The sequence below is a fragment of the Phoenix dactylifera genome, chromosome 1 (genome assembly GCF_051530095.1).
Source record: "Phoenix dactylifera cultivar Ajwa chromosome 1, Ajwa_hap1_PhDact_Kaust_v1.1, whole genome shotgun sequence".
In the NCBI taxonomy this organism is placed as follows: domain Eukaryota; kingdom Viridiplantae; phylum Streptophyta; class Magnoliopsida; order Arecales; family Arecaceae; genus Phoenix; species Phoenix dactylifera.
The window spans coordinates 40,072,501-40,084,913 of NC_143190.1; the positions used below are offsets into that span (position 1 = coordinate 40,072,501).

At 38.6% G+C, this 12,413-nt stretch overlaps 1 protein-coding gene and 1 long non-coding RNA gene across 2 annotated transcripts in view; one reads left to right on the forward strand and one right to left on the reverse strand.

Moving 5' to 3' along the window:
* Positions 1-8,766, forward strand: part of LOC149768652 (uncharacterized) — a 10,317-nt gene extending 1,551 nt beyond the window's left edge. Inside the window, exon 3 of the long non-coding RNA XR_016395574.1 lies at positions 6,741-8,766. This is a non-coding gene — a long non-coding RNA (uncharacterized LOC149768652). The remainder of the gene's footprint in view (positions 1-6,740) is intronic.
* Positions 3,592-8,364, reverse strand: LOC103695870 (G-type lectin S-receptor-like serine/threonine-protein kinase LECRK3). The gene is made up of 7 exons (XM_089923518.1): positions 7,050-8,364; positions 6,728-6,850; positions 6,367-6,512; positions 6,054-6,264; positions 4,478-4,715; positions 4,254-4,404; positions 3,592-4,161 (listed from the first exon to the last, which is right to left on the reverse strand). The coding sequence occupies exons 1-7, from the start codon at positions 8,362-8,364 to the stop codon at positions 3,853-3,855; spliced, it is 2,493 nt and encodes an 830-aa protein (XP_089779644.1). The 3' UTR covers positions 3,592-3,852.
* Positions 8,767-12,413: the final 3,647 nt, after the last annotated feature.

A 12,413-nucleotide genomic window follows, 5' to 3' on the forward strand; every position in this document is an offset into this window, starting at 1 on the left:
ACGATCTAGACCGTAGTTAAAAGGTTATACTTTGGGCAAGTGCTGATAATCACCAATGCTTCAGGTTGTGAAGTATTTTAAGTTTACATAACCATGGACAATGCAAAGTATGATAAATGGAGACTGGGTTTCATGGGACCCAAGAAGCAGCATCATTGACGCTTGAAGATTATATCTGAGTGTCAATTAAACAGTTGTTTCAAATTCATGTTGCTCGAGGAAGTAAAAAGTTTCTAGCTAGTAACATCGCTTTCTTCAAACTAGTTCAAATTTAGATTAATAAACAAAGATTTTGATGTCTTTCCATATTGTGAGAAACCCAACAATGTTGTTATCAATTAATGAGATAAATGAATATGGTTCCTGAAGCTTTGAAATAAGAATGATCTGCTGAATTGATTACTTAGAAGGCTCTGTGAGATTTGAAGGTGTTGCTGATTATTGTGGAAACCCTGACTCTAATCGCTTAACAATTCTTGGCTTTCGTTGATCAACTTTTTGGAAAGATATGGATGATGATCTCATGTGTCCTTTACTTTTTCCTCATGTTTAGTCTACTTTTTTTATAAAATAAAAATCATTATAGTACATTATTGCATCTTCTTTTGTTTGGCATTTGGTAGGAGAACAGAAATCAGAATGCATAAACAAGTTATTCTTTGGAGTATTAAGGAGAAAGCATTGCTATGAATGAGTTAAAGTGGCTTCTTCCCCACTTCTGCTCTTTTTGTCATGCCCCGAGCCCAACATCTGGGTCCAGTACGCGACCGGCCGCATGAGCCTTAGAGTGGTGCCCTAAGGATCACGCAAGGCCTAAGATGAACAAAAATCCAATAAATTCATAATTAATTAATTCAAATAGGCAAATCCAACAAGTCCAAATAATCAAATTGGTTCAATTACAAAATTTTTTAATATTCATCGGTATCAAATAAACTATCTAACTAACTGATGACTCTGACACTCGCACTTCGCGCCCAACCCATCCATGTCTATGCATCATGCAACTCTAAAAAGAGAAAAAAGGAGAGGTGAGCTTTACAGCCTAGTAAGAATCCTTACACATCCATACCAACACAATAATAATATGAATTTGAAAACAATAAGAAATCGATGCACATATCATAAAATCATAAACCGGTTAGCAAAAAGCTTACAATTAGTATATATATGCGCATCAAATATCAACAGAAATTCAGCCACTCAAGCGTGATATATCATACGATATCTCAAATATCTTCATTAATGTTTTCAATGCTTTTAATTTCATTCCTTTTAAACTTGATTTGGATCAATTATCTTTCCGACTTTGGGCCAAATTTCGGTTACATTTTCAGCCCGTAACGGGGCAAACCAATAGTGTTACACTTAGATCATGTGATGGGCAAATCAATATTGTCACACTTAGAGCCTGTGACGGGCAAACCCATAGTAACGAGATGGTCCAAAGTCTATGTTTATTTAATCAATTTCACATCCACACATTAATCCCTTTTTATTTTCAGCTTTAGACTAACCATGGTCACGTTTTCAGCCCGTGATAGGGTAATCAATAATAACAAGGTTAGTTTATAGCACCACATTCATAAATTTAATTATGCAGGTGTAGGTTATGCGCATACATGCATCCATCATAATACTAATCACAAGCCAATACAATCAAAATACAATTTAATATAAAACTATTCTTGCTTTATCTGGATCATAGCATATCATACATATATAGGTACAAAAATATTTATATCATGCAGGTCGGCGTACAAGGATTCTTACCTCTTTGTTGAAAAACTCAAACAGACTAATCATCCACCCATACGACAATCTATGAATCGGGATGCGTAGAACCCCGCTTAGCATCCTCTCGTCCGATAGATTGTTCCGTTACAGAACCAAATCAACATTAAAAATTACTCAGGATATCCAATAACCCAAAATCCTCAATGATCTCCCTGGATCAAACTAGAGAATAAAAACCCCAACTGAATAGAGAAGCTAGAGAGAGAAAATCTAGAGAGAGAAAGATCCATAGAGAGAGAAAATTCAGTAGAGAGAGAAAGTCACTTGTAGAGAGTTCTATAAAGAGAAAGTTCAGTAGAGAGAGAAAGTCCAGTAACTAAGAGAGAGAAAATTCCAACAAAGAAGGAGAAACCAAGAGAGGAGAGAGAGAGGCGAGAGAGGTAGAAGAGGAGGGAAGAAGAGAGAGAAACCCTCTCTCTCCTCTCTTCACGTCGGTTGCCTCCTTCTCCCTTTCCTCTTCTCGGACCAGGGGTGGTTGGCTCCAACGGCGGCGACCCAGGGTGGTCTCTCCGCCAAGACATCGCCAGCGACGATGGTCAGCCGGCACAAGGAAGATGAGAGATCAAAAAGGAACATGATCAATCTCGGCCTAGATTATGGTTGATTCCCTAGAGCAATGGCCACACTTCCTCAGGGTCCTAGAGAGTAGCGGAAACTAGCTGAATCCCGGTGGCCGGCAGTGGCGAAACCGGGAAGATCAAACGAAAATAGAGCACTCTGTTTTTTGGATGAAATCCCGACAATTTGCCGTCTTAATCTAACAAGGAAGCAGCTCTAAAATGAGGAAAAGGAGGAGGAAGAGCTTGGGAATCGACTGCGATTCTCGATGATTTCAGTGGAGGTAATCTAAGGAGGAAGCGGGGTCCGAGTTCGAAAGCCCTCTGGAAGTCCTCCCTTTCGTCGGAATCAAGGAGGAAAAAGACCCGAGGCATGGGTCAACTTTGGGCCTGGCCCATGCAGGCCGGCCCACAAGCCCAAGGGCGGCTAGTTAGGGCAGGCTGGGCCTAGCCACTTCGGGCCGGCCCACGAGCCTTTTTTTTTCTGGTGTATTACATTCCTCAAATCTGTGCCTGGCCCCAATAGAAATTAGCCTCTCAACACTTCCTACTTTCCTTCATTAGGTGCTCTTCAAGGCTCTCATCAGCATGTTGGTCATCTGGGTCAATAAACACTTTGTTCATCAGGCTCGTTTGCAGGGATGCCAGGACTGCCGGATCCTTTGGCATTCTCATCTCCATTTTCGACGTAAGGCCCTAGCGGATGGACCACTAGCAGTATGTGAATACCCTTTTAACTTTCTCTCTCTCTCTCTCTGTGTGTGTGCATGCATGTGACGAGCTTGTGTCATCATTCAATTCTTTGGCTAATGGATCAATCTTTCTTTTTGTCAAAATGGAGTTCTGATAGTAGATTTCGACAGCCCAAATTAGGCAGTTGGTGTCAGATGAAAACTACTAATTGTGCCTGCAATTCTGTTAGCTAGAAAGAGTTTGTTAACCAAAGATAAAGTTGGGATATATATATACATGGCTTCTAAAAAACGATGAGATTTTTTTACCACAATATTTTTTGTGTAGGAAATGCATACTAGACATGCGCATTATTAGTGAATTAGGTACTACAATAAGGTTTTTCATTCTCAAAGGTGTCTCAGAGATCGACTTTCTTGAAATTATCTAGCAGAAGTGTAAGCTTGATAGGCGAGAAATTGAACAATAGAAATACTTTCTTTTTAATATATTAAGCAATGAACTGTGCAAGATATGGTATGGGTGTGAACGATATGAAGCCATCTGATGAATCCAGCTACATTACAATGGAAAATAACCAATGAGTATTCTTTGCCTTCTCCCTGTAGTACAGACTGCAAGTGTCTTGGCCCTTGCTAAGAAATAATACAGCTGGGAGAAGTCAGGTTTTCAAGATAGTCCATCCTACCATATATGCAAAATTATAATTTTTGTATTAACAAACTCAACCCTATCCAACACGACCTACTTATATTTTGGTTACCAAGTGGTAAAATCATCAAAAAAATTTGTTGAGGCGAGTTAATCATCGACCTTCAAACATTGTAGCTGTACTTTCAATTGCTGCACATGAATTGTGCTCTGAGGAAGACCATTCTCTTTCTGGTAAAGTCCTTCCTACGCAGAAAGCAGGCCGTTTAGGCTGGGGTAGTGCCACACCTTCATTGCTTAACATCAAAACCACTTCTGCCATCGTTGGCCTATCTTTACTGCCTTCCTGAGCACACAAAAGACCAACTTGCATACATCGCAATACTCTAGACACAGGATATGGACATTCCATTACTTCATCAAGCAGCTCCAAACTTCTACCCTCCTCCCATAGTTCCCATGCCTGTAAGAATTTATACGCATATGGAAATCAAATTGCAAAATAACAATGATATGAAAATTAATGAAGATTATTTCATTCGTTTGAATGCTTACATGTCCTAAAAGTGTCAGAGAAGATTCGGCATCATACAACGTTCTATTTTTCTTACCACTTAAGATCTCCAATACTATGACACCGAAGCTAAAAGCATCAGATTTGACTGAAAAGATACCATCCATTGCATACTCTGGTGACATATACCCACTGCATGCCATCAGCAAATGATTAATTATGGTCATACATAATATTGGTAATGCACTTATTTGGTAGAACTTACTATGTCCCAATTACTCTTCTTGTATTCTCCTGATTCTGATCTCCTCTAAAAATTCTTGCTGTGCCAAAGTCTGAAATTTTCGGATTCATGTCCTTATCCAGCAAAATGTTGCTTGCTTTGAGGTCCCTATGAATTATTCTTAACCTTGAATCTTGATGAAGGTAAAGAAGTCCTCGAGCAATTCCTATAATGATATCATGACGCTTTTGCCAATTCAACAATGTACGTTTTGTTCTATCTGGTCCACCACATAAAGTTTTGTCAGTCTTAGTAAACTTATATGAAACTAACTTAGCTTGTTGTTTAGTATGCATATAAAGCATATCTACTCTATTATTCATACATCTGAAAGCTTTAATGCATGTTATTAACTTTGCAATTAGATGGTGTGCATGATAAACATCTTGTGAACAGATTACATAATATAGTAAATGCTTTCTAGAAACTTCGTTAGAACTTCTTATGATTTTTTGCTGACATTTGTTGTGTGTTCATGTTATCCTTTATTTTTAATTTTATGTGTACAGTGAAAAAATAAACACCTCGAGTTTCTGGTTGAGAAGTTAATGATGTTGAGATCAATTGAAGACTCTTTTTTCCTGTTTGTTAGAAAAGAAAAAAAAAAAAAGAAGAAACTTTATGCTTTTATCCAGTACCTTCCTCTTATTGGTGTCTTCAAAGCTGAACACTGTTAGTAGAATTTTAACTGCACCAATTTGATCTTGAACTTATTCCATCTAATCCAGTGTCATGAGGGTTTAGTTCAAATATATGCAATTAAATGAGAAGAGTGACATGATATGCATTTGCAAGAGGCCAAACTGAGGAAAAAGTCTAGGAGGTATTATCAAAAATGAAAATTCAAAGCATTGGAATAAACAATCATCAAGTTTATCTACCATGGAAAGATCACTATGAGCTACAACTTTCAGTTAAGATTCATTAGTTCCCATCCAGGGATACAATTTTCCTGCTGATGAATATACAAATTATAACAAAAAGCTAATGTTTCAACCTCGTAAGACTATCATCTACTGTCATGTATGATGATATTTGACTCAGACTCTTACCATATCCTTCCCATAAGAGAACCATTGTTTCAAAAGTTACCAAGCCAAGACCAAACAACCTAGTTCATTAACTGACATGCCTTTTGTCATGTATTTCATAATCCTAACAAAATTAAATCCTATACATGATTTGTGAAGTCAACTTTATATCTCTTAAGACCAATATAAGCTTGAACAGTAAGCAAGTATGCTTGTTTTCTTTTTGAGCAAAATGGTGACCAGCCCACCACTCTTATAGTAATGAGATAGGGGAGCAACAAGTTGAAGGCCATTGTACAGCCAAGACAGAGGCATACAGCAACAAACGTCTATCCTTAGTTATTGAACTGAAATTAATAAACCGTTATTGTCTCAATCTGTTATAATTATATTAGATTGACAACTCATAGTACACAAGACAATCAATTTAATTGAATGTGGTTACATATGCCATTGCAGAATGCCAATAAATCTTGCATCATAAATAAATTGAGCCAAAACAAATAATATTAGAATAGAAGCTGAACCAAATATGAAGGTGTCCAGGCTCTTGTTTGGCATGTACTCGTAGATCAGCATTCTTTCCTCATTTTGAATGCAGCAACCAAGAAGTCTCACAAGGTTTCTGTGTTGCAATTTGGTTATCAACATAACCTCATTCTTAAACTCATCCAATCCTTGTACAGAATCCTTAGACAATCTCTTGACAGCAATCTCTTGTCCATCTACCAATTGACCCTGCTTATTGTTATTTTTAAGATTTATATTACAGCACTGTCTGTTAAAGCAAATTAGTCAGATGTAGAATTAAATATCGTTATCCAGTAATCACAAAATTACCTTGTAAACGGGCCCAAACCCACCCTCACCAAGTTTATTATCATTGGAGAGGACGTTGGTAGCGCTTTCTATTATAGATATATCAAATAAAGGCAAGTCCAGGTCCTTTTCTCTGCTTTCATCCAAGTGTGAGTCATGCAATATACCTGGTAGGTGGATTCAAAAATATTAAGCCAAATCGAACTTTTGAAATTCTTGAATTGTTTTTTTTTTTTTTTTGTGTATCACATTCCTGAAAGCTGTTTTAGAATAAAGAAATCATAGTTGAAATTGGATTTACAAGCTAGTGAAGAAATGGATAAATGCTGATTACCAAATTAAGTAATTATTTATGTCGATGCATGCTGGTGTGTAACTTTACCTTGTTTTCTCAGCTTCTTCCGGACAAGCAGTCCAAGGCACAGCAATAGGAGAAATCCCAGAAGTAACGGAAGGATTATGATAATCACATACTTCTTATTACTAGAATCTCCCTCCGCAGAATCTGCATGGCAAGATTTTAGAATTTGGATGCGACTACATAGAGCATGTTCAGTGCCGTGCTTCTACCCAATTAATTAGCGGTATGTGCAAGAATAAAGGCCTATACTTTATCATACTAATTACGCTATCTCAATGTATCAAATGACAGCATCTCTCTCTCTCTCGCACTCACTAACAGAAGGAAGATTCAGCATGAGTACCTTTTGATTCTTTTGGCACTTTGATGAAAGCCTTTCGGTCCACATAGGATCCCATCTTTCCGTTGGAGAGAGGGAGCCTCTTCTTCCAACAATTTTCGCCGTCAACCTCGTAAACGGCCACCGCACAGTTGCAGTCGCTCAAGCATCTGCTTCTACATTCGTCCTCATCGACAGGAGAGGAATGCTCATAGGCAGATAAAGGCCAATCGACATCGATCATCTCTTTCAATTCGAACAGTGTCTCTGTCACCGACTCGTTCGTTCCACAGATCTGAGCCGTAAAATTTGGAAAGCACCCTTCGTACTTCCTGCTTGGATCCTCGAAAGCATAGTCAGGTGGGCACTTGCAATCCACGCTCCGATCTCCACCACCAGACACACAGTAGCTGTTGAACCCGCAGGCGCCACTCCCCGTCGCCGTTGTGATTTCTCGGCAGATGTCGGGGGGCTGGAAATCGACCACGGTCCAGCCGCCGCCGCCGCCGCCGCTCGTAGTCGTGTTCTTTGGGTAGACGTACTGCCTGAAGACCCCATCGGGGTCGAGTGTTGCCCTCTGGTAGAAATCTCCGACCGAGCCTATTCTCCCCGATGTAAAATTGACGAGCACGGTGTTGTTAGGTAGAGCCAAGTAGATGGTACCGGACTCATTGAAGACAAGCTGCGATCCCTTCGAACTCGTTCCGGAAGCCCAGTAAGGATCATATGGATAGCCAGACACAATATCCACCGGATAGAACGTCAGATTGCCGTCGCTTTGGATGCTGAGCTCGAACCGTCCGCCGGAGTAATCGGTGTACATAAGCCGGGATCGGAGCTCCTTACCCGGACCCAGAACTTGGGATGGCAAGATGGTGTCGGAGGGGTTGTCGAAGCTCTGCCATCGGACCGAGCCATCGCTGCTTGCTAATACAAAGTTGCCGTTATCGAGCATGGCGGCGTATGCAACGGTACCGTTGCCTCTGACGCTCCACACCTCCTCGGCGTCATCGTCCTGGAGCGAGAGCTTCCCGTCGGTGGCGAGCCCCACTGCAGCCCCAGCTCGCACCGATTGGTTTCCATTTGCATACCAAGCTACGGTTTTGTTTTCTATCTTGTCGAACCAGATGGCGAGCAGGAAGTGGTTGCCGTCGGTTTCCAAGGGTCGAAATCCGAAGGCGAAGTCACCGGAAGGCGAGAACCAGGCAGTTGTTTGGCCAGTCTGAGCGGTGAGGGAGGAACCCAAGCTTATGCCTTCGGTTGAAGTGCACGAAGGACTTAGTAATAGTACAATTTGGAGGATGAGAGGCAAGAGGGGGCAGAGGAGGGCGGATGCCATTTCTTGTTAGTCTTGTTTAGCCTGAAGGGTTTTTGTTCGGCACAAGAAAATCAGCATGATTGTTATTTTGTCTGCACCGGGCCTGTGGTTCGATGAAGTTTCCAAGCATCTGACATGGTTGGAATTTTCTCTCATGATTTTCCAACGTATCAATTGCTCGGCGCAATCTGTTGGCAATGGATAATTGAGGCATCATTTTCATGCGCACAGTAAGATATACATGCCATATTGCCATGTGAAACGGAAGCATCAGTTGGGCCTACTGGCTTGTGCGCCCCCCCCTTGCATTTCCTCTCGTTCTCATATCTTTTATCTTTGACATGACAGCTCGGCTGCACGGAAACAGAGTAGCTAGTTGTTTCTTATCTGTTTTCTAATTTTTTTTCCAATCTCATTTCTTTAGTACTAGTGGTCGCTTTTTTTGTTTCGAGGCAAAGTGGTTGCTTTTTGACTTGGATTTTGCCTATAATGATACGATATAATGCATGTGTCCACTCTTATAAAAAAAATAAAATAATTTATTAGCAATTTCAACAGTTCCAATGTTAGAATTTGGAATAAAATTAAAAATAGTAACTTGTTGATTGTTTTCTGATTTCGAAAAAAATAAAAACATATCCTAATCTCTTAAAATCTAATTTTAAACTTTTTTTAATATTTAAATTTTATTTTGATTTCGATCGCAAATAAAATACTACGAGGATATAATTATTTTATTTTTATATCAATCTATTCCATCTCTAATTCCGGTTTTAGTTCCAAACTATATGCGCTCCAAGTGGAACCCAGTTGATTAGATGACTATACGAATATGGAAAGTGCCGTAGTAACAACCGCACAAAATATTTTTAATAATGGTACAACTAAGCCATTAATACATATTTTTTAGTAATACTATAATTAATAAAATAATAAAAATTTTGATAGAAAGATCACCCCATGCAAAATTCAACACGCCCATTGTGCGTTATGAAAGTAAAACATCATATTGAAACTACTTTTGCCAACACTACTAAAATGACCTTGTCCTCTAAACTATCTTTTTTGATGCGTCCGAGTTTGAAGAGTACCACTTCCAATATATGCATTATATAGTCTACACATGGCATTTTTTTCCATGCGAATCAAAAGGCAATATTCAAACTCGAGCTAACTTATAAAACAAAACGATCAAAAAGATCTTGAATGCTCGGTTACAAGATTCGCCGTTGCTTCTCATATGAAATACATTAAAGCCTTGGACTTGGTGTTGAATTACAGAAAAAAGGGGAGAGAGAAGTATGTGGGATCAAAGAAGGTCCCTTGATCGTATGATCCCTATATAAATGACTTAGGGTGTTCCAGATATGCATGTGGCTAGAGATTCTAACTACCAACTAGAGAATGACAAAGTAAGACCTCTGAGATAATATTTCCCTTGTCCGCATATGCTATCCTAAGACACCATAGTTAAGCATAATTGTTTTACTTTTACATGAACTACCACGATACATTTTTGCCCCCCAAAAATATACATAAGAAAAAAATTGGTAATACCTTTTAAAATCTACTTTTGTTGACAAGACAAATCGACCAATAAAAACTCCCCACCTAGCTGTAGAATGAATATTCAAAACTTACTATGTAGCAGACCCAAAAGAAGTACAGAAAGTATTTTATATTTCAAACTTTTTCTAACTCAACTGCGATCGCTAACTGTTTCCGAACAAACACAATACCTAAGCAAATCTCACAGGCGAGATGCATGGGTAAGATATGTGGTTTCTTACCTTATCAACCAACGTATATCCCCAAACTACTCAGCGACGGGCTTCAACCCTTACCTATATATTACATTTTTGGAGATCCTCCACGGAAGTTCTCTTTCGACTCTTTTGTGTTGTTTCTTTCCCCTCTCAGGCTTTCTATTTTCTATGAGTTATATCTGACTTAAACATCGAAAGGTTCTCATAAAACACGCTATGGTGGATGGATTTTTTATTTTTGTTGTTTCAAGTCGAAGCTAGCATCGGAGCACTGTCCAAACCAGTTCCTTCACCATCTAATGCCGACTCATAGGTGCTCGACGTCGGGATCACTGCTGATCAAGCATAATGGCCATTAGAACATAGCCATAGAGACGTGCAATGATCCCATTCAATCTTTCTAATCTAGATAACAAACAAGCTGAGATTTCCAACAATCCCCACCAATTTGGTGCCTGGGTCTAGCCGGTTCACAATAGCAATAGGGATATTTGTTGGTTGGGGAGTAATGCAGGTTTTAGCCTAATGCCAAGTTTTTTTTTTTTTGGAAGAAAATGCAGGGCTTTTATGGAAGTTAAAAAAAAATTTAGACGCAACAAAGCATATAGAACCGTCCTTTATTTCTCACTTGCTCGACCGAATCAAATCCAACTACTCTGTATGAGCCTGAAACTCCAACATATGTACTTACAACTTAGGGAATCAGTTTGTTATCCCTTCCACAGTTTTTTTTTCGATGGAAGTTTACCCCTTCAAAAGTTACAATGGTGCTGTCTGCATTTAGGGTTTGATGCAAGAATAACGTGCTGATATTCATGGAGTCGTGTCACTATATCCCGTTTGCATGAAACTCATTGCCTTGGTTAATAATGGTTCTACAATTTGTTACTAAGCAAATGTACTCCATTATAAACTATGCTCAAGATTATAATACGGGAAATGGCTAAATGAAGTCGTCCCATGGTAAATATCAGATCGCAGGGCACTGTAGAAGTTGGTCAAAATGAGTCGCATGTTAGTTAAGGTGCTGGTTTCCTTGATTCTTGTGTATTAAAAAGCAACTAATTAGAAAGCGCTATAGAGCCAATCATTCACGTGAGTCTCCCTCTGCGTGCGGTGAAATGAAGAAGAAACTTCCCCAAGTTTTTTTTTCCACGAAATAACACATGAAAGTCAAAACTAATAAATGGAGATATATCGATCAACACAACAGTCAGCGAAGAAAATTCTTAATCTAAGCTTGGAAGCCGCCCCCAGTCTTGAAGAACCAATCCAATCTTCTACCAAGAAGAACCAATTCAAGTCAGGGTTGAGCCTATGCTCATTCATGAACCAATCACCTCGAACCCCGGCCCTCATCAGCGGCAAAGAAAATTCTTTAGACTAAATTTTGGAGAACCAATTCAATCGTCCACAAAAAGAACCAACTCGGTCAGGGTTGTGCCTCTGCTGATGCATGGCCTAGTTACTTCGCACCCGCCCATCAGTGGCCTCCCGGTTTTAGAATTCCAATGGTTTGTTAAACGTGGTAACCTTGAAGCCATTAATGATATATATGTGGACTCGTCACGTCTCACACATAATTGTACAGTCCGAATCGAACTAGCCGCTGCAATCGGTGAACCGGACCCTTGATCGGTCCGGTTTCTTCTTAGGACCAGAACTGCCGACCTCTCTCAACCACCGTGATAAGATTTGTGTTATTTCATTATGATACTCTCTCTGTGTGTGTGTGTATATATATATCTATATATGTAAGAGTTCTTTCTTGCACATTGCCATTTCCATAAGACTTTTTTTTCTCCTTGATATAAAATCGAAAAATAACATGCTGTTCTTTTGAATATTTCCATACCATCTAAAATAATTTAAAACATCAATAAGTTTCTCCAATTCTTTACATAAAAAATAAATTTTATCATATAGAACTGAAATAATATTTTGTTGATATTTTATTTATTCTATTTGATATTTTTTAAATATTTCTAAATATCGGAATTTGTATGAATATCCTTTCAAAATCGATATTTATAGGTACGCCCTCGTAAAATACTTGTTTTACTATTTTATCCTTTTTATTCTTATTTTTGCATACGTACCTACGCCATCTAATGTCGTTAAAAAATTAACAGTTTCAAATTAAAATAACTAAAATATCTTAATAGATAGATGTGTAAAAAAAATATTTATAAGGGTATACAAGCAAATAACAATTTTATAAGAGTATTTATGTAATTTTGTATATTTAAAAAAATATATATGCAAAAAAAAAATTTAGATACATTAATTGATATCAATTAATAT